Raw genomic sequence first — 22,145 nt, forward strand, 5'->3', positions numbered from 1 at the left:
TGAATCAGGGGAATCAAGTGCCTTTCTCAGAGACAAGCCCCTTTCACAATGCTAAATTGTGAACAGTCCCTGAAGGGCCAATCATTGTATTTCGGTTCAGTAGGATTTTATTTTTCCCTGGTTGGCAGAAGATAGTCATTATCAGCAGACATTTGAGAGGTCTAAAAAAAACCCACAGTTTTGTTTAAAGAGCTGCAGGTCATCCTTTTGACTTCTGGCGTGAGTGAAATCTGCTTGTTTGGAGGGGACGTCTGGAGCTGAGGCCTGCTGAAGGACGGGAGTGAGGAAAGCCTCGCGGATGACGCAGCGGAGAGCCTCGTGCCCTAAATGCCACCCACAGCCCGCTGCACTGTTCATGCTTGTTGCCCTTTGTTCAGAACGGTCCCCCCTGTGGTGAGAACAATACTGCCACAGTCAGGGCTGTGACCTTTCCAGTCATTACCTCCTTGGAGATGCTGGATCATCCCAGTGAAAACATCATTTGCATTGTACCCAAGCTATACAAAAGACTCAGTGGCTCACTTTCCTCAGGATCACATTCTCTCTCTCCTTTTTTTAAGATTTTATTTATTTATTCATTTGACAGACAGAGATCACAAGTAGGCAGAGAGGCAGGCAGAGGGTAAGGGAGAAACAGGCTCCCTGCTGAGCAGAAAGCCCTATGTGGGGGCCCAATCCCAGGACCCTGAGGTCATGACCTGAGGCGAAGGCAGAGGCTTACCCCACTGAGCCATGGCAGCTCAGCTTCAAGCTTGTGGGCCACCACTGGAAGCAAAGAAAAACACTGAGGGAAAAGCCAACCCTGGGAGGATCCTAAAAACCCCTGCCCGAAGTGAAGTTTGAAATGATCTCTGTCCCCATCACCTCTGTCTCCTGAACTCCCTTCATTTCAGGAGGGCAAGACTCAGACACAACTTCATCTCTCAAAACAGTCCTTTCATTTCCAGTTTTAGCAAACTCTATCTAAAGTATATCTTCTCTATGCAAAACAATGGAATTGGATATTTTTGGAAGGTATTTCCAGGTTTTACTCTAACAAGGGTGGATTTTTTGTATGCAGTTTCAGAACTTTCTTAGAAGTGATCCTTGGGGGCACCTGGGTGGCTCAGTCGGCTACGCAGCTGCCTTCAGCTCGGGTCACGATCCCAGGGTCCTGGGACTGAGTCCTGCATTGGACTCCTTGCTCAGCGGGGAGCCTGCTTCTCCCTCTGCCTCTGTTTGCCACTCTCCCTGCTTGTTCTCTCTCTCTCTCTCTCTGACAAATAAATAAATACAATCTTATTTTTAAAATGTTAAAAAAAAAAAAAGATGTGATCCTTGGGTGGGTTATTGTTTATACCTTTGTTATCCCACCTCTTATGTCACTTTCAGACTAAGAAACTCCTGATACTTACTGTGTACCTCAGTTACTTGATCTGGATGAAGATACCGACCTTTTTTTGTTCTGTTTTTCTTTACATCCCTTGCACTCCAAATCTAAGCTCAAAATCTAAAAGTCAGGAGCAATTACAATCTAGTCTCCTTGAAGGTGGGTCTCACTCATCTTAGTACCATCTAAGCAGAGGACTTTGAACTTGTTTTCTAGGCATTTATGACACTGGGCTCGATGCATAGACCTGGCTGACGCCTATACCAGCTGGAGAGTTTCTCTTTCTGATGGGACAGCCTTTTGATGAGTGTGGACTAGTGTTTTCCATCCATTCCCAGTCCTATAAATTGTCAGTAGAACACGAGAAAACATTCTTTTCCATGAGAAAAGAACTCAGCGAGCAAATAAGCTTATAAAATACTGCATAGTATTCCCCTTTCTGGAAGATCCACAGTGTGTACTGGCAAGTTTAAGGCTCTTTAATATTTTATGGTAAATAAGTATGTTTAACTTTGACCCAGAATTGCCCATATGGTAAACAGAGGCTCATTTTCATATGTGTTATTCTTACAAAGCTCATTATTATGGGATTGTGGCTCTAATGCTGGCTTAATTGTGTTTGGAAAGGATAGAGATACTAGATCAGAGGGAAGTTTCAAAGTAGATTATTAGGGGCCTAGAGAGAACAGGACATATAGAAGCAACTTCTATATGCATTCGAGGGTTCCTTCCTCAGGCCGAGAGCACTGCTTCCTGACAGTCTGCAAGGCTGGATTCTGGCGTGTGCCCCCTGCCTATTCCTTTCCTCATCGCTTCCTGTCACTCACTGTCAAAGGAGGGCAGAGCATTTGAGTCGATGTCCTGTGAAAGTGTGAGGAATAGGTGAGGTTCTTGTAGGATTGGTCAGCCAGGTGTCTGGAATACTTATGAAACCCAAGGGTTGATCCAGGATGGTACATGTGGCCTGGACAAGAAACTGACAATGGTGGTAAATTCCATGAATTATTCAAATAAACTTCTTCTTTTGGGGGACTAGCTAGCCTTGATTATTTTCTCTGATGTACCAAGACTTGAAATATACTGCAAAAGTCACTTCTGTAAGAGGACCATCTATTTATAGGGAAAGATGATCCACATATAGGACCTCATAGGTAATATAGGAGTAATAATGACCACCATGGGTTACTTACAGTGTGCCAGACTGTGTGCTAACTGTGGCACATAGAGGAATCCATTGACTCCTTACAAAAACACTGTGAAAAAGATATTCTTACTTTCAATGTTCATTTGAGGAAACTGAAGCTCAGAGATGTGGAGTAACTTACACAGAGTCACAGAGCTTAAAATTGACAGCAGTAGGGTAAGAACCCGGGCTGGACTGACTCCAGAGCCAGTGTTTTTCTGAGCCCGCTACTCCTTCCCACATGCCGTTGGCTTTCTGCATAATGGTGTGTCTTGCTCAAATTCCACTCCGTTGCCTCTTAGCAAAAAGAAGTAGGAACAGAGCATGTTGGAAGAGTAAGATTTGAGTTTTGCGTGGACACCTGTGAACAGGAAGCCTGTTCACTTTTGTGATCACTTTTGTTGTCATAGCAGCACAGAAGCTTTGACCTAGTGGTTCCTCCCCCATTGAGTGTTACTGTTCTTTGAGGCAATAAGATGGGCCTTCTTTTTTTTTTTTTTTTTTAATAAAGATTTTATTTATTTATGACAGACAGCACAAGCAGGGGAAGCAGGGGAGGGAGAGGGAGAAGCAGTCTCCCCGCTGAGCAGGGAGCCCAACATGGGACTCGAGCCCAGGACCCTGGGATCATGACCTGAGCTGAAGGCAGCTGCTTAGCCGACTGAGCCACCCAGACACTCATGATGGGCCTTATTCTAAATTACAGTTATGAACTCCAGGGCTGTGGATTCTTATAGACTTGGGAGATATTAAAGTCTTTGGATTACTGGAAATGAATACTTATGGTAGTAGCTCTCACTGACTCTAGTGCCTCACAGGAAAAAAAGAAACTGTCTCCTAAGATACACTATCACTTTCCCCAGTGGGCACGGTCCACATGTTTTCTGTGTAGTTCTGTGTAGTGATCAGACGTCTTATTTATTACCTGAAAAGACAGATTTTAAGTCGTCAAGGATACATGCCTCAGTGGGTGAGGATGAAGGCTCACGGAATGAGAAATGTGCAGTTAGCCCATGGTGTGTGCCCTAGGACAAGAACACCTCATGCCACGGAAATGGCCACCCCTTCTGCACTCCGCACCCTGACTGTGAGAGATAATCCCCACAGGGGTGCCTCCTACATGTGTGATTTTAAATGGATTTCTTTGTCAGATTTCAAAATCGAAATGAAAATAAATACTTGGGGATATGGATACAGTCATACCTCTCTTTACATATTTGGCATAAATAGAATATGGATAAATTACATGCATTTTTAAGAACAGGGATCATTTTGGGGGCACCTGGGTGGCTCTCTCTGTTAAGCATCTGACTCTTGATTCCAGCTCCGATCATGATCTCAGGGTCACGAGATTGAGACCCAGTGTGGGCTTTATGCTGAGTGTGGAACCTACTTGAGATTCTCTCTCTCCATCTGCTCCTTCCTTCCCCAGTCCCACTCAAGCACACACACGTACACACTTTTGTGAATCGCCAGGTTTACACACTTCACAGCATTCACCATAGCACATACCCTCCCCAATGTCCATAACCCCACCCCCCTCTCCCAACCCCCTCCCCCAAGCAACCTTCAGTTTGTTTTGTGAGATTAAGAGTCACTTATGGTTTGTCTCCCTCCTAATCCCATCTTGTTTCATTTATTCTCCTACCCCCTTAACACCCCATATTGCATTGCCACTTCCTCATATCAGGGAGATCATATGATAGTTGTCTTTCTCCGATTGACTTATTTCGCTAAACATGATACCCTCTAGTTCCATCCACGTCATTGCAAATGGCAAGATTTCATTTCTTTTGATGGCTGCATAGTATTCCATTGTATATAAACACCACATCTTATTTATCCATTCATCTTTTGATGGATATCTAGGTTCTTTCCATAGTTTGGCTATTGTAGACGTTGCTGCTATAAACATTTGGGTGCACGTGCCCCTTTGGATCTACATTTGTATGTTTAGGGTAAATACCCAGTAGTGCAATTGCTGGGTCATAGGGTAGTTCTATTTTCAACATTTTGAGGAACCTCCATGCTGTTTTCCAGAGTGGGTGCACCAGCTTGCATTCCCACCAACAGTGTAGGAGGGTTCCCCTTTCTTTGCATCCTCACCAGCATCTGTCATTTCCTGACTTGTTAATTTTAGCCATTCTGACTGGTGTGAGGTGATATCTCATTGTGGTTTTTTTTTTTTTTTTTTAAAGATTTTATTTATTTATTTGACAGAGAGAAATCACAAGTAGGCAGAGAGAGAGAGAGGAGGAAGCAGGCTCCCTGCTGAGCAGAGAGCCCGATGCGGGACTCGATCCCAGGACCCTGAGATCATGACCTGAGCCGAAGGCAGCGGCTTAACCCACTGAGCCACCCAGGCGCCCTCTCATTGTGGTTTTGATTTGTATTTCCCTGATGCCGAGTGATGTGGAGCACTTTTTCATGTATCTGTTGGCCATCTGTATGTCTTCTTTGCAGAAATGTCTGTTCATGTCTTCTGCCCATTTCTTGATTGGATTATTTATTCTTTGGGTGTTGAGTTTGATAAGCTCTTTATAGATTTTGGATACTAGCATTTTATCTGATATGTTGTTTGCAAATATCTTCTCCCATTCTGTCAGTTGTCTTTTGGTTTTGTTAACTATTTCCTTTGCTGTGCAAAAGCTTTTGATCTTGATAAAATTCTGGGGATTTAATTCTTTCACGGTTATGCATGCCCCCTAATTTTGAGAATTAAGATTCTCAAAATTCTCACAAATACATATATTTGACTCCTTAGACATGGAAAAGCATGAAGCTGGAAGCAGGCCTGATGGCCCTCATTGGACATGACATTTTTTGCACTTTCAGGAATGTTAGGGAGTAAATTGTGAAGTAGACATGTTATTTCTCAGCTACCAGATGGACTCACTACAGGGCTCCGTCACTATGGGTCTGGACTTTAGAGTTGCTCTATTTGATGATCTCCATCCCCCAATTAAATAGAGAATGCCAACAAACTCATAAGCAAAACTGAGTTTGCCATAAATAAAATACTGTTTCTTTTTTTTTTTTTTAAGATTTTATTTATTTATTTTACAGAGAGAGATCACAAGTAGGCAGAGAGGCAGGCAGAGAGAGAGAGAGGAGGAAGCAGGCTCCTGCTGAGCAGAGAGCCCGATGCAGGACTCGATCCCAGGACCCCGAGATCATGACCTGAGCCGAAGGCAGCGGCTTAACCCACTGAGCCACCCAGGCGCCCCAATACTGTTTCTTTTTAAAAAAAAAAAAAAAAAGATTCTGCTTGATTATACCAAAAAAATTGTTAATTTATTATTTTGTTTACTTAATTAATAAAAAGAAATCAATGACAAATCTCCTTGGCACCCAGTCTTGGGGGTAGGGGTGGTAGAAAAAACAAAAATATCTTAAAGCTCTATTTTCCCCTTTCATCCCTTGTCTGAGGGTATTTCTAAGTCCTGAGGGACACTGCTTGTTTAGATGTAGAAAGTCTCTGGGTGGCTGACCCAGTTACCCCCTTGGTCGCCAGTGTTGGGACTGCCCTCTCCCTAAGAGCTAAGCCGTCCCCATCTGGCATCAGTCAGGGTGATTAGCATGAGGGACACCTGGATGGCTCAGTGGGTTGGAGCCTCTGCCTTCGGCTCAGGTCATGATCCCAGGGTCCTGGGATCAAACCCTGAGTCAGGCTCTCTGCTCAGCGGTGAGCCTGCTTCCCCCTCTCTCTGTGCCTGCCTCTCTGCCTACTTGTGATCTCTGTCTGTCAAGTAAATAAATAAATCTTTTAAAAAAAAAAAAAAAAAAAAGATCTCAGGGTCCTGGAATCAAGCCCCAAAGCATCGGGCTCTCTGCTCAGCAGGGAGTCTGCTTCCCCGTCTCTCTCTGCCTGCCTCTCTGCCTACTTGTGATATCTCTCTCTCTTTCTCTCTCTGTCAAATAAATAAATAAATAAATAAATAAAAATCTTTAAAAGGAAAAAAAAAAGTGATTAGCGTGAGACAGGGTGACTAGGGAATAAAGCTGCCACCCCAACCAGGCCTCTGCTCTCTGTGATCCATGGTATCTGTACCCCACCCACGTGGTGTGACCTTTCTCTCGGTCTCTCTGTGAAATCAGAGAAGTCTCCCAAAATGCAGAGATTAAAGACCAGTTCCTGGGGCCTCATTTTAGCCTTTACCAGCCCAGTCCCCAACATAAAATTAGTTCCTTACGCCAGAGGACAGCATCGTCGAGGTTTGGAAACAAAGGGGGTAGTGTCACAGAGGCACTGAGGTCCGGTTATTTTTTTTTCCCCCAAAATCATTTTACCTATGTTTTCATGGCACGTGTTGCATGGCAGTGGTTATAAAATAAAATAAGTAAAAGTGAAACTAGATTTTTGGAAAATTGAGAAAATTGTGCATATATTACACTGGAGGGGTGGGGGGAAGCAAACAGTGCCTGTGGCCTCCTCAATGTAGATTTTAGCCAGAACACTTATAATTGCAAGGAACAGGAGCCCATTCAGGCTGGCTCAAGGGACGCTGGCAGGAGGTCAGTGTCAAGGTACAGTGTGGCTCTTGGGCGTTAGGCTGTGGTGGTTCTGAGGGCAGGGGTCTCGAGGAGGCATCCGGCTGCCTCTGCTACATGCTCCTCCCGTCCAGAGGCTTCTTTGCTGACCATCCTAAGTGCCATGCCCTCACAGCCTTAGCTGACCCAGACAGGCCCCGAGCCCTGAGGTTGCTGCCAGCCCCTTCTGGGTCCTTGCCCACCTTTTGGTTCCGTCAGTGTGGCCTGAATGAGGAAGGGAAACAGTGGAAACACGGCCACTGCCCTCCGGGATGCGGGTGGACGACTTCCCCGAGAGGAACTGCGGGCAAGCTGGCGACATGCCCCTGGCGCCTCAGTATTTTATCCCCCTTCCTTCCTTTTCTGTCCCCAGAAAGAGCTGTCTGAAGAAGTTGGCTGGAATGGCAGCCGTGCTGAGATTTCTGTTCAAGTCCACAACGCCATGTGCACAGTGAGGATTGCCGCTGTCACCAGCGGGGGCGTCGGGCCTTTCAGTGACCCAGTGAAAATATTCATCCCTGCACACGGTGAGAGCCAGGTTCCTTGCCGGCTGATAGCCTCTGTCAGCCCTGGCGATGCACAGATGGCGAGAGTGACCTGTGGGATGGGCCTCTGGTTTAAGGATGAAACACAAAGATGGAAGGAAATGTTGTCAATGATAAAAATCATTTTATCGTATAAAGATAGGCTAACACACTTCACAGAGTGCTGCTACCTGTGAGTCCTCCCTCTACCATTACTGCTGATGGTAGTATGAAGTCACGAAGGAGACGAGTCCTTTTGGAATACCAAATTTGACTTGCCCTGTTGAGTTTAGTTTCAGTGATGTCGTTGGACAGGCAGTGTGGCCAGTCCTTAGCTCTCTATAATGGGTACTGTTTGTTTATGGGCTAGTGTCCATTTTCTGCGTTATTTAAGCAGTCGGGTTATTACTCATCCAAGCCTTGCTGACGTGATCGGTACAGAACACGAAGCGTTGCCTTCGGAAGCTGTCCTTACACAGCATGGGGCTCACCAAGCTGAATGCTCAGCCTGTGTGCCATCTTTTGCATGTTGTTGGAGTAACCTTGGGAAGCTGCCCCTGTGAGGCCCCGTGTGGCCCCAGACGTTTCCATTAGACCAGGGGAGCCCCCTTTGTTCTGACTCTCACTACTCTGGGTCACTTGATATTAAACTGCTATCGTAAGCTCATGATATTAAACTGCTATCGTGCTCACTCATGCGCGGGCATCTCTTTCAATATGATTTTTGCATTTACAAATTGGGTCTTTGTACCCGCAGCAGACAGAACTTGGGCGTGGACGACTGAATTCTTGAATGTGTGTTGTGTTGACCCTCAAACATGCTGAAAGGGAGCCATATTACAGTTTCTGCAGCCCATGGGCTCTATATCCAGGGAACATTACTAACTGGTGATGACAAGCAAAGTGTGTTTCCCTGGTAGAAATTAAGAGACATGAGATTCTGATTCTAAGGGCATAGGTTAAAAAAAAATCAGAGTTTAAGAGGACAGAGCTCTCATCTTCATACATGGGAAACACTCCAACGTCTTATAAAGCTGTGCCCTTCCGACAGTCCTTGCTTTGCACAGTTCCAACATGCATGCATTTCAGCTACCACAGTTGGGTTAAATCACACTGGTTCCCCAATGACATGGTCTGAACTTGAGTTACCATCATGTAGTCTCTGTAATTGCATGAAGCCTGCACTTTGCCACCAGCTGTCCCGTCCACAAACCCCTACGTAAGTAACAGATGCACATCATGATTGTGACCAGTCTTGTCACTTGTCTCAAAGTTTCTCAGTGGTTGCAGACTGTACTCCCATGATTCAAATCACACGCATCTAGGAAGACACTTGACACTTGATAAAAATAAGTCCTTGAAAGAGGGTGTTGGTGAACAAAGATAAAGGGCGGCAAAGAAAGAAAGGGTATCGGGCGAAGTGAACTTGGAATTGAATGCGGAGCGTGAAAGACACAGCTGGCTGTGGGAATGCAGACACGGCTGCCATGTGACTGACTAGCTCTGTGTACAGGGAATACAGCGAAGGTGACTTTATCACATGAGCCGAGTGGCCGCCCCCAAAAGAGGAAGATGGCCCCAAGGAAGTTATGCAAGCCACAGTCTTCACATAAAGGAACGCTCAGAGATAGTTCACAGCTTTGAAAGCATTGAGGGTAAAATGGGGGGAATGAATCCAAACCCAGAAGGGAGTATGAAAATTCTTCAGGGCGCAGAAAATATACTCTTGCCATATCTTAGTTATGGGACCAGAAGAAGAGAGATACTATTCAAACTACTCATGATAAGCTTTTCTACAAAGAAATGTAGTTTGAATTCTCAACATTTCTGGTGTTTTAAATTAAAGTAGACCAGATAAATAAGGGTTTTACCATTGTTTCCAATTCCTTATACATTCAAAACTGACATGGAGAGAGTCCCCCTTTAATTATTAAGATCACGGTGCATGGTCTCCTCTCTCACCATCAGAGTGAGGACTGCCCACGTATGCCGACCACGGAATATGCAAGGACTAAGTTCTAGAGGTTTTGACTATCTTCTTTCCCTTTTACGAGCCGGTGTTTCTTACATATTTTGGATCCCAATGGGATGTTTTCAATGGATCCTATTGATTTTTTACTAGGTTGGATAGATTCTGCTCCCTCATCAACCCCAGCACCTGGCAACACAGATCCTGTGCTCATCATCCTCGGTTGCTTTTGCGGATTTGTTTTTATCGGGTCAGTTTTATATATTTCTCTGATCATCAGAAAAAGAATCCAGGAGACAAAGTTTGGGTAAGTCTCCCCAGTTTAAAATGTTTTGCTCCATGGTATCATATGCTTGTTCTGCCAACGGATAATGCTTCTCCCGCTGGCTCAGCTCCTCACCCCTGTACTCAGCTGGGGGTCCTGTCTTATGTACATCCTGGGGGCAGGCAGCTTCCATGCTTAGGCTGGAGGCAGCCAGCAATGGAAGCCAGACTTGAAAGAGGCTCATTTACGGAGAAGAGCATCACTAGGCCTTTAGTACTCAAACTTGATTGCTGTAAAATGAGGATTTTTGTTAGAAGTCTTAAAAATAATCCTAGTTATTTTTTAAAAAACAAATGAAATGTGTGTATAGACAAAAACATCAGATGGAAATTCACCAGAGCATTAGCTATTCTGGATGGTGTAAGTGTAGATGATTCTGTGTTTTCCTTTTTTGCTGTATTTTATGCATTTTCTGTAATGATCAGTGATTTTTTCTAAGAGAGAAGAATTTGACATTTTCACATTCAAGTGTAAAAGAGGCTCTTATTCTAATTTTCTATATATCTGACTTTTAGAACAGTAGTTAAGTATCAACAGAGATGGGCAGGCATGTTAAGGCAACCTATGAGAAGAAGGCTAGGTGTGCAGATTTGTTTCTGACTGTTTTCTACTCCAGTCCCTCTGTAATGAGTTTGGATTTCCATGAAATCCCGTTTATCACTCATAGAGCAGAGGAAGTATTCTGTAAGAGGCAGGTTGTTGACAGCCTGGAATGGGACAGAGGGAGGGAGGGTGAGTGACTGTTTTGAAGGGAGCTGAGCAACCTTTGTTCATTGCTGCATCGTAACAGTCCTTCTAGAACATTCCACTCCAAAACTTTCCATTGGCATAGAGAGGGGGCTTGAGACTAGAGACTCAACTGCCCTTTATTTGTATCCATCCTAGTCAGGATACTATCCTTCAGTACTTATTAATTCTGTCCCTATAATTATTATATCTTAGTATGTAAATTCTAAGAATTACTATTTTAAAAAATTTTTTTTAATTTTATTTGCGAGAGAAAGAGAGCACAAGCCAGGTGGGAGGGGCATAGGAAGAGAGAGAAGCAGACTCCCCACTGAGCAGGGCTTGATCCCAGGACCCTGAGGCCATGAGTTGAGCCCAAAGGTAGACAGTTAACTGACTAAGCCACCCAGGCCCCACTAATAATGACTATTGTATTTTTTTAAAAGATTTTATTTATTTATTTAACAGAGAGAGATCACAAGTAGGCAGAGAGGCAGGCAGAGAGAGAGGGAAGCAGGCTTCCTGCTGAGCAGAGAGCCCGATGTGGGACTCGATCCCAGGACCCTGAGAGCATGACCTGAGCCAAAGGCGGAGGCTTAACCCACTGAGCCACCCAGGTAGCCCAAGAATGACTATTTTAAAGAAATGAAAAACTCTGATCTAAATCCTGAACATGTAGTTGACTGATGTGCATCCCAGAGTCTAGGTGTTATTTGTGAGCTCATTGTGAAACAGATGCAGAGAACCTCTGCAGAAGTTTTAAGAGTAGCTCAGTAATATGTGAAGGCCTTGTAGGTGAGAACCTGGGCTTTTCAAGAATGAACAAAAACAGGCACTGCTTCTGCCCTCATGGGTGCTCACAGCTGATGGAGAATCAAGCAGTAATCACACAAGTAAATATAAAATGACAACTGTGTTAAATCATATAAAGGGATATGTAAGAGTGTATAATGGGAGAATTTGACTGCATTAAGAAAGTCAGAAAAGACCTCCCTGCAGAGGTGATCCCTGAACTAAAATATGAAGAAAGAACAGGAGTTATTAGGTGAAAGACAAAGGGAAGGGTTGTTACAACCAGAAACAGCAGCACATGCAAAAGCCCTATGGTGACAAGGAGCCTGGCATAGAGAGAGGAAGGCACTGCCCTAGAAGACAAGATGCTTGTGTTCTAACATTAATTCTGTCACTTAAATGAGACATGGTTATTTTTCTTCCTTTCCTTACTATATTCTTTGGAAATAAGTCAACGTGCATAGCTCACGCTTACCAGGATGAGGAGTTACACTTCCTCCACCTCTAAAGGGCAGAGTATCTCCGTAAAATATTTGGAATTCTTCTGCAGAGGTTTGTCTCTACACCTCATTTATGTATTCAGTCACAAACATACCAGCATGGACTTGGGGTGTTCATTTTATACTTTGAATTATAATCCAATACTACTTTATGTTGTTGCTCAGACAGTTACAGCTTGGGCCATTGGGAGCTCCTCAATTGTTCTGTGTTGTTGATGGTACTTGGACAGAGTTGTTTTGATTTTGCTAAACAGACCTGAAATAGAGCTATGGGAAGAAACCTCTTTCTTCCAGTGGGAAATGTCATTGTCATAGAGGCATTTTGAACAGGCAGTGGCTTGATGACATCCTTGTCAAACCAGCCCCTGTCCTGGGAGCCCATTTCTTACAGTATGGGATGTCTTCATTTCTGTTCACCCAGGAACGCCTTTGCAGAGGAAGATTCAGAATTAGTCGTCAGTTATATAGCAAAGAAATCCTTCTGTCGGCGAGCCATCGAACTCACCTGTAAGTTAACATCCATTTCCCTTTTCTGGCAAAAGTTAAAGTAGTTGAGAGCAAAGAAAGAACAACGAATTCATCAGTAGATCTCTAACAAAGGAGTCGAAGAATGGATATTTTTAACATGCAAAAAGTCTTCAGAAACCAGAAACCGGCAGTAGCTAGTCAGACGTCGTCGCCATGTGCGCCACTGTTGGCCAGTTTACTGGAACTTTCGAGTGGGCCCTGTGGTAAAGTGGCAGGGTTTAAAGACTCCTAACACCACAAACAGGAACTCACTATAGTGATTGGAGAAGATGTGGTCAGAGGTCAGGGCTTTAAAGAAAACAGCAAAGCAATTGACATGATATCTAAGCTTATTTCTCGCTTTTCTGTGGCAACCCACTCAGAGAAGAATTTGCCAACATACTTCATAACAATTATGGTTTGAGTTTTGCTGCATCGCAGTGGAGCCTTCTAGTTTGAAGAGTGAGAATAAATGGACAGCTGCGTTCTTGAATAATTAAGAAACAGTGTAGAAAGTAGGTGCAAATATTATCAAATTCGAGCTTCTGGATGCTTGCCAAAAGCAAAAACAATAAAACAAATATATAAGTAGGATAGAAAAGGGGGCTCTGAAACAGGAACTTGTTCAAGGAAGAATATTTTTAATTTTTATTTTATTTATTTTATTTTTTTACTTTTCTTAACTATGGCACAAACTGAGTCATTTGCCAATGTTATTGAATTGTTTAATTCATCTTAGTAACACCTATTGTCAGTGCTGCATATTGATACCTTATTGTAGAAGATCTTATTCTCCACTTTCCCGCAAGTACTCGTTTAGTACTTGTTAAGTCATTATAATGAGGTTCCATATCCCATAGGTAGAACGGTAGCTTGTTCTCTCAGTGTTACTTATGGCTGCTGGGCCTCTTTCCCTGGCATTGGATGGGGGAGGTAAGCTGATGGCTCTTTTGAATGCTGTAGTTAGGGATAAAATAGCAAATACTCCACTAGAAAAGTACCTACTATCTTCCTTTCTCCTTTAAATCAAGGGCACCCCCCCACAATACCCTCACGAATCTGATTTCTGGTTGCTGATACTGCATGGTGGGAAGAGAAACATGGTTCTGATTTTTATAATCCTTCAGAATTAATCTTGCCCTGAAGAATTCATTTTCCTCACTTTAATCATAACAGAATTAAGGGTGATGCTTTATTATAGGCTTTTTGTGGGGAGAGCCATGCGTACCAAATGAAGAACATGTTTAACTCCTTCATAGGGCTGTATGTATCATTTTAATAATGTTCAAATGAAAGGGAATACACTGACAATTCTTAATACAGACTCTGTCCCTCCTTTATAGTGCATAGCTTGGGAGTCAGCGAGGAACTGCAAAATAAACTAGAAGATGTTGTGATTGACAGGAATCTGTTAATTCTGGGAAAAATCCTGGGCGAAGGTAAGCAGTTAATTTCTTTTTAAAATGTGAGGTAAGAGGATAAGCCATTTACAGTATTTTTATATATATATATTTATTATGTAAAGCACCATTTTGTGACTTTAACTTATAATGCAGATAGTTCTATTTTATAATTTATTAAAATGAAAAAGTGAATAGTGGTTTTTGAAACTCAGATTAGGCATATGAAAAGGACCTCTATGGTGCCTTGCACAGACAGTAGGGCCTTGAAAAATATTAATTCCCTTCCTTCATTGAAAAAGCATGCAATTCATTGGTCAGTTTCCTCTTTACTCTAAATACCTCTGGTTCTTAAGTTTACTGTCTTGGGTACTTTCCTAATTAGTTAAATAGGAACAAAAGTGAAAATACGTAGTTAGTTTGTCAAACTGATACTAGGATGAATGATCATGGTATTAAGAATTTCTACTTTATAAATGTCAGTGACGTTTTCCACGTTGTTCTCTAAGTGTATTGGATCAGTTATAATGCTTAATAAAATGACGGGCTGAGCCGAGCCTGAGCCAAGCAGGCTTGTGACAAGCAGGAGTCACAAGCAGCTTGTGACAAGCTTGTGCATGGCCTGTGTCCCTGGTTTGCGAGTGTGGGTGACCCCATCGGGCTCTGCCCAGCTGCCGCATATGGGTCACTCTCCGGTCACGTAAAAACAGCTCCGGGAGAACTGTAGCATTTCTGTGGTCCAGGAAGATTCTCCACAATCTGTATAGATGTCGTCTTCCTTCACAGGAGAGTTCGGGTCTGTGATGGAAGGAAATCTTAAGCAGCAAGATGGGACCTCTCTGAAAGTGGCTGTGAAGACCATGAAGTGTGAGTTACCGCTGATGAAACACCTTCCTGCCGGTGTGGGCAGTTGGGGCAGTAACCTGGTGTTCTGTAAGGCCAGTGAGGGGGTTCATGTGTCATGCTCTCAGTCACTGATGGGTCCGGAGGCCATCCAGAACACTGTGTGGTCACAGAGGGAAAATGACCATCAGGAGCTCTTCATATCTTCATGGTATATACTTTATACTCAAAGAAATTATGTTTGTTACTTACACCACGCCTTCCTCTCTGTCCTGTTCTCTCTGTATCTCCCCCTTCCTCCCTCTCTCACCTAGTAGAGCGAAGGACTCCAAAATAAAGCATGGATTTCAGGGCACCTGGGTGGCTCAGTGGGTTAAAGCCTCTGCCTTCGGCTCAGGTCATGATCCCAGGGTCCTGGGATCAAGCCCTGCATTGGGCTCTCTACTCAGCAGGAAGTCTGCTTCCTCCTCTCTCTCTCTTTCTGCCTAATTGTGATCTCTGTCTGTCAAATAAATAAATAAAATCTTTAAATAAATAAATAAACAAATAAAATAAAGCATGGATTTCCAAGACAAAGCTGATCTGGTGGCAGCCTCTGACCCCAGGGGTTGGTCTGTTTGATCCGGCCAGCTCGGATTGCACAATCCTCAGGAAGTTGTGGGCTGCCTTGAAGGGACATTTCCCAGAGAGAGGATAGATATTTATGGGTCAAGGGTATATGAAGAGCAGTGATCCCAAGCTGGAACATCCAAACAAGCTGGGACGAGAGCCTGCAGCCTGCAGAAAGGGCCCTGTAACTCGTCACAAAGAATCTGCTTTTATCCTCCGAGTACCAGAACACCAGTAAGAATCCTAAGCAAATGAACAAAAGCAGATCACATTCTAGAAAGTTCACTTTGGTGGCAGTGTGGAGGAGAATGAATTACAGCATTGACAAAAGGAAAGACAGATGCTAGTTAGGGCGCTCCAGAATTTGTGCAGATGCTGATCTCGATAAGGAAACGAGGCTCAGAGACGTTGTGACTTGTCGAAGTCAGATGGCTTGAAGGGGAGAAGGTTGTGCTGGACGTTTTCATCACCGCACATTGACCAGGCTGCAATGGCTGAATATGACCACATTTGCCCTCGTGCCCTTTCCCGAGAAGGGCATTTCTAGGGCCTGGGGAGGCAGGATTGTGTTTTATTCTTCAGGTGTCCAGCTGAGCACCCACAAAATAGACTGTGATTTTGGGGCATTTTGCCCACAGTTGTCCTCACGACTCAGATGGAGAGACACTATTTGGTGCTCCATTTGTTAATGTCTTTAACACTACTTCCTCGTTCACCTCCTGTATCCATTCAATATTATTTTGGATCAAGGAGTAAAATCGGTTCCTTCCTAAAATTTAAATTCACTGTCTCCTGGGCCTTAAAACACAAATTAGATTATAAGCATGTAGCTTGACTTTTTAACCAGAACTGGAGGCTGAAGTTTTAATTTCAGGGACAAAAAGGAACGCTAATAACCAGTAAGTCACTGGACTAGTGCTTTCTGCTTTCCAAAACCTTTTATGTCTAGAATAGTGGCCAGTACTTATGGAATAAGTGCCAAAGGACGTTGCAGTCATTCTTACCTTTCATCAGGAAGACAGGAAGAAGAAATCAGTAGGACTCAGAAGTAGATTCAAGTGTTACGCTCTGAAAACCCAGACCCGTGAAGTTAGAGTGGTCCTTGGAGCTGAACCCAGCACAGGGCCAAGTCAGGGGGCTGAGCCACATTCAGCTCCGTTCCTGCCCCTTGCATTTTTATTGGAACCTGATCCATGTGAAGGCTCTCTCCGTTGTCCCCATTTACCAGTGGAAGGTGTAGGGGACCTTGTAAAAGGGGCTAGGCCTGGAACCTGTTTCCTCTGGCCTTGGCTATGCTCTTCTTTGACTGATTTGAATTACTTGCATAAGAATTGCATCTGTGCTAATTACCTGGCCTCTGCATCCCAGGCTCCCACGTTTGCCGGGAATGTTGGTCCCCTGGGGAGGAGTGGGATGGGTGGCGTTTGCAGGTGTACCCTATGCTTTCTGTTCCACCCACCTCATGGTTTTAGCAAAGGTAATAGGTGAGGGCAAAGGTAGCAGACATTTTGCAGATCTCTATAATTTTTTTTTTACTTTTCTTAAATTTGCCTTAATTTTAGGAGAAAAAGATTAATGTATACAAAGCCCATAGAATGTCCAGACCCTATGCTAGAGACACGCATGTATGATTTTAGTCTAGACTTAGTGTTATAGCAAATTCCCTAAGGCATGCCCGGCTTTATGTTTGTTTTTTCTTTGTTTTTCTCATTTCTTTGTTTTTAAAATACACATCACATAAAATGTACCATCCTAACCATTTTCTTTTTTAAAGATTTTATTTATTTAAGAGAGAGAGAGAGAGAACACCAGCAGGGGGATTGGGAAAGAGAGAAGCGGACTCCCTGTGAGCAGGGAGCCCAGTGCGGGGCTTGATCCCAGGACCCTGGGATCATGACCTGAACCAAAGGGAGCCGCCCAATGACTGAGCCACCCAGTCACCCCAATCCTAACCATTTTTAAGAGCGTAATTCAGTGGCATTGAGTTCATTCACACTGTTGTGCAACCATCCCCTCCGCCATCCACCTCCAAAATTTTTTCATCTTGCAAAACTGAAACTCCATAGGCATCAGACAACTTCCCATCTCCTCTGCCCCTACTTGCCCCGGGCTACCACCATCCCCCTTTCTGTCTCTATGAATTTGACCTCTCTAATTACCTCGTAAAAGTGGAATCACACAGTACTTACACTCTTGTAACTGACTTGTTTCACCTAACATAATTTAGAATTCAAGATGTCTCTCTAGAGTTGGTTTAATCCCAAAATGGTGTGGCGTGGAAGTTAGGACAGCATATCCAGTTCCCAAGGCATGATTGAGCAATTAGCCTTGCAAGATAGAGAGAAGAGTGTATTCTGGCTTTCTTTACGGCAAAAATAATTGCAACAGATCAGTTGCATTTGACTTTCAGGGTTGTTGGCTTTTTTTTTTTTTTTTTTAAGATTTTATTTATTTATTTGACAGAGAGATCACAAGCAGGCAGAGAGGCAGGCAGAGAGAGCAGGAAGCAGGCTTCCTACCAAGCTGGGAGCCCAATGCGGGACTCAATCCCAGGACCCTGAGATCATGACCTGAGTTAAAGGCAGACGCTTAACCCAGCGAGCCATGCAGGTGTCCCCTGTTGGGTTGTTTTGTTTTTGTCTTAACAAATATACTTTAATTTTTAGAGCAGTTTTAGGTTTCTAGAAAAATTGGGCAGAAAATACAGAGTTGCCATCTGCCCTTCTCCCTTCACAATCTTCCCTACAGTAACATCTTGCATCCCTGTGGTGCATTTTTTACAATTAAATATCCATAACCCATGTGATACATTATTAACTGAGGTCCATAGGTTATATTAGCTTTCACCTTGTATCGAACATTCTGGGTTTTGACAAACACAGTGTCCTGTGTGCACCATTACAGTATCATGCAGAAGTTCCCTGCCCTACATTCTCCTGTGTCCCTCTGTCTGTGCCTGCCCAGCCATCCATGCCTGACAACCGCTCATCTGTTTATCGTTACTGTAGTTTTGCCTTTTCCTGATTTTGCTTTTATAGAACAAAATTGCCCTTACCTCCTTCCCCTTCACTGATTAAATGATCGGTGGCTACCATTTTCCATCCTCTCTCCTAGTGGACAACTTTTCTCAGCGAGAGATTGAGGAGTTCCTCAGTGAGGCTGCGTGCATGAAAGACTTCAGCCACCCCAACGTCATCCGACTCCTAGGTACCTCAGAGAAATGTGGGACTAGGGGGCAGCGGGGCTTGGCTAATCCACTCCATGCCAAAGGAAAAGTCTCTGGGGCAGATAAGTTTATACTTTGTATGACCACCACAGTAATTGACAACATTGAGTTTTTCACCCCAAAGGCTTCTTACAATTATATTTTCTGAGGCTGATGACAAAAATGGGCTTGTGTGTCTTGGACACCCCAAGGGCTCAGGAAGGTTTAGTGTCCACAGAGGTCTAGGTGACTGTGGGTGAAAACAGGGGCCCCCACTTTACTCCAAGGCAAGACAAAAGTTTATGTTAAACTATGTTATAATTTATATTGATTTAAAGTTATCCATGAATCAAATACCAGTAGGATAAAGCTGTCAAAGTAGACAAATTCCATCGATCAATCTTTGAGAAACAATTTATTAACATATTTTCAAGTATGGTTTGCTGGGATCTAATACTGCCAGCGTCACGGGACACAATTTAATAGAATTTGGTTTTGTGGCCCTGTAGCTATCAAGACTTTGCAATATCAGTGCTACAATCCCGAGACAGAACAGCGACCTAAAAATAATTGAATATTCCGCTGACTTCTTTTTTTTCTCTCCTGTGTCTGGATACGTGCACAGTTCTTTGGGGGAACTTTCAAAGTTTTATTACGATCGAAGCTGCAGAGAGATATGAAAAATAATGCTTGGATACCAAATCATTTCAAGGAAACCACTGTTATTCCTTTGTAGCTATTGATTTTTGCAGACTGAGAACCATCATGCTTTGCGATGATGGGCCATGATGTGGGAGAGCTTTACCAGCCTGCCATCAGGCAACAGGCCCTAGTTCCAACTTTTAGGGATAAATGGTGTTTGCTGCGTATAACTGTTAAAACTTAGACATGTGAATTTTACCTCCTGGCCCTCAAAATTCTTTTTATAGTTTTGAGCATTTGGTGGCCCCAGGCTTTTTCACCTGATCGGGTATTAACTACCCCAGGAAACTAGTTTGCCCTTGAATTCTTACGCAGTCACCCCTCACTTGGGCTCAGTGTAACAAAAACTCCACAGGTGTCTAGATGACTATGCTTCTTAACTGATTAATTTTTGAGACCTCTCATGCAAAGATTGTTACTAATCTGAAAGAAAAAAAAATTACCAAGAAGTGGACCCAGCATGTTTTCCACATTCTAATATACAACTTGTTTGTGATTTATGGGTTTTTATTTTATTTTATTTTGTTCATTTGTTAATTTTTTTAAGGAGGCCCTATGCCCAGCCTGGACCCCAACACAGGCTTGAACTCATGACCCTGAGATCAAGACCTGAACCGAGATCAAGAGTCAGAGGCTTACCCGGCTGAGCCACCGAGGCGCCCCATGTTTATTTTGTTTTTAACTGTTACCTCGAGAGCACATGGTTTCAATTTGGCCTGTGCTCCTGCAGTGCTTTTCTGGTTACTGGTAACAAAGGGCTCTTTGTAACTTTCTCTGGTTTTAATTTCAGGTGTATGTATAGAAATGAGCTCTCAGGGCATCCCAAAGCCCATGGTGATTTTACCCTTTATGAAGTACGGGGATCTGCACACATATTTACTCTATTCCCGACTGGAGACAGGACCCAAGGTAATTACCCAGTCGTCTTGCCTCTGAACGGCCCCCAGGCTTCTGTGACAAGGCCTGGGAAACCTCAGCAGCTAACCCTGAAAATAAAGGAGCGAGGGAGAGGACGTGTGGCCTCTGTTCAGCACTCACTATGCACCCTGGGGCTGAAATGTGGTTTTTGTCCTCACAGCAGGCCTGCACATAGGTCTTACAATTCCCACTTTATGGGGGGATGAAGCCAGCTGGGCGCTCATTCTCATGGCTCCAGCCTTATCGCTGTGGAGCCCGGTGGGCCCCACATGCTGACAGAGCGGCCTCTTTCTTTTGAAGTCTCCTCTTTCCAGCTCGTTCACTCTGAAATCACTAGAAGCAGGATCCGTTTCATTCCCAGAGGAAGTTGCACTGAGCTGTTTTTCTGGACACTGAGCATGAATATACCCCGTCCACGTTTTGGATTATCAAGAGTCCCTTCATCCTCCGGATCGGAAAGCCTGTCGTGAATCAGCAGGCTGGCACACTTTCCTTCAACCCTGCCCCTAAGTCTGAATCAAGTCTGAATCCCCCCAGCACAGGGGAACGTGACAGAATATGGAGCTTAGACTGAGGCACCATATCCACCTGCATGTGGCCACAGGTCCCACACAGATGACCGACCAGGGCCCCCGAGAAAGGAGAGAAAGTCCTCATCCCAACTGCAGGGCATAATGAGGAAAGTCATTATCCCAGGAGATAGACAAATCTGCAGGAACAGCCATTTATTGAATTTGGCAAGGCGCTTGAAAAACAAACACAAAACCTTGAGACCCAGTTTAGGGTAAACACTCTGGAACTTTCTTTCCTATGTCCTGCTGACGCTGTGTGTTATGGATGTGAAAGGTCATTCCTTGCTTTTCTTTTCTTTTTCTTTTACTTGTTTTATTACTCCCAGGGAGGTATAAGTCATCTTTCTTCTTTCACTTCCCCTTGGTCTCATGCTCAGATTTTTGTTCTCTTCCTCATGACTTCTTTAAATCTTCCACCCACACACTCACTAGCCAGAGTTAGGAAATTATAGCCACATCTCAGAACTATTATAAAATCACTGAGGCTTCTCCGAAGTGGTGAAGGGCCTAATCCAAAATAGGGGACTCAGCATGACAGTATTTCTCTTCCCTTTTTTTCTTTTTCTTTTGTTTTTATTCTTTTTTTATTATTTTTATTTTATTTTATTTTATTTTTTAAAAGATTTTATTTATTTATTTGACAGAGAGAGAGATCACAAGTAGGCAGAGAAGCAGGCAGAGAGAGAGGAGGAAGCAGGCTCCCCACTGAGCAGAAAGCCTGATGCGGGGCTTGATCCCAGGACCCTGAGATATGTCCTGAGCCGAAGGCAGCGGCTTAATCCACTGAGCCACCCAGGGGCCCCTATTTTTATGTTTTTAAAGATTTTATTCATTTGTTTATTTGAAAGAGTGAATGAGAGAAAGAGAGCATGAGAGGAGAGAGGGTCAGAGGGAAAAACGGACTCCCTGCCAAGCAGGGAGCCCAATGCGGGACTCGATTCTGGGACTCTAGAATGGTGACCTGCACCGAAGGCAGTCACTTAACCAACTGAGCCACTCAGGCACCCTTTCTTCCTTTTTCCCACGGGTAAGAAAGATGTAACATAATAAGAAGCCTGGAAAAGGAAAAACAAACAAAACAAAACAAAACTACAATCGGCAACATCTTATCTAATCATTGGCATCTTCGGCCATTCCTATCCCAGCTGTTCATTCCATGCCTCCTGATTCACAGGCTGGTGCTCAGGAGGTACGTGCCTCCCCGCAGGCCATCCACGGGGCTGACTCTTCTCCAGCGCTTTGCAGAGGCTTTGTTTTGCGTATAGTGCTGCAGTAATGGCCTAGCAACCACAGGAGGTCCTTACTAGTAATAGAGTCTCAGGTGAGGAAACTGACTCACAGATCGGGCAATGATGGAGGCAGGACTGGCACCTGGGTTGCAGAGCCCCTGCTTTTGGCTCTTCTCTGATGGCCCCATCCCAGTGTGCACCCCTCCCTGGCAGAGCAGCCTCCAGACAGTTGGCTGTGAATG

The 22,145-nt window shown here is 44.0% G+C and overlaps 1 protein-coding gene across 1 annotated transcript in view; it reads left to right on the forward strand.

Annotated features, from left to right (window-relative positions):
- MERTK (MER proto-oncogene, tyrosine kinase) overlaps positions 1–22,145 on the forward strand; it is a 112,459-nt gene that overhangs the window by 75,177 nt on the left and 15,137 nt on the right. Inside the window, exons 9-15 of the mRNA XM_059405602.1 lie at positions 7,456–7,609; positions 9,729–9,882; positions 12,340–12,425; positions 13,769–13,864; positions 14,612–14,692; positions 18,392–18,484; positions 19,975–20,093. Coding sequence (XP_059261585.1) covers positions 7,456–7,609; positions 9,729–9,882; positions 12,340–12,425; positions 13,769–13,864; positions 14,612–14,692; positions 18,392–18,484; positions 19,975–20,093 — 783 coding nt within the window. The remainder of the gene's footprint in view (positions 1–7,455; positions 7,610–9,728; positions 9,883–12,339; positions 12,426–13,768; positions 13,865–14,611; positions 14,693–18,391; positions 18,485–19,974; positions 20,094–22,145) is intronic.

This window comes from Mustela nigripes, chromosome 7 (assembly GCF_022355385.1).
Source record: "Mustela nigripes isolate SB6536 chromosome 7, MUSNIG.SB6536, whole genome shotgun sequence".
NCBI classification, from domain to species: Eukaryota; Metazoa; Chordata; class Mammalia; order Carnivora; family Mustelidae; genus Mustela; species Mustela nigripes.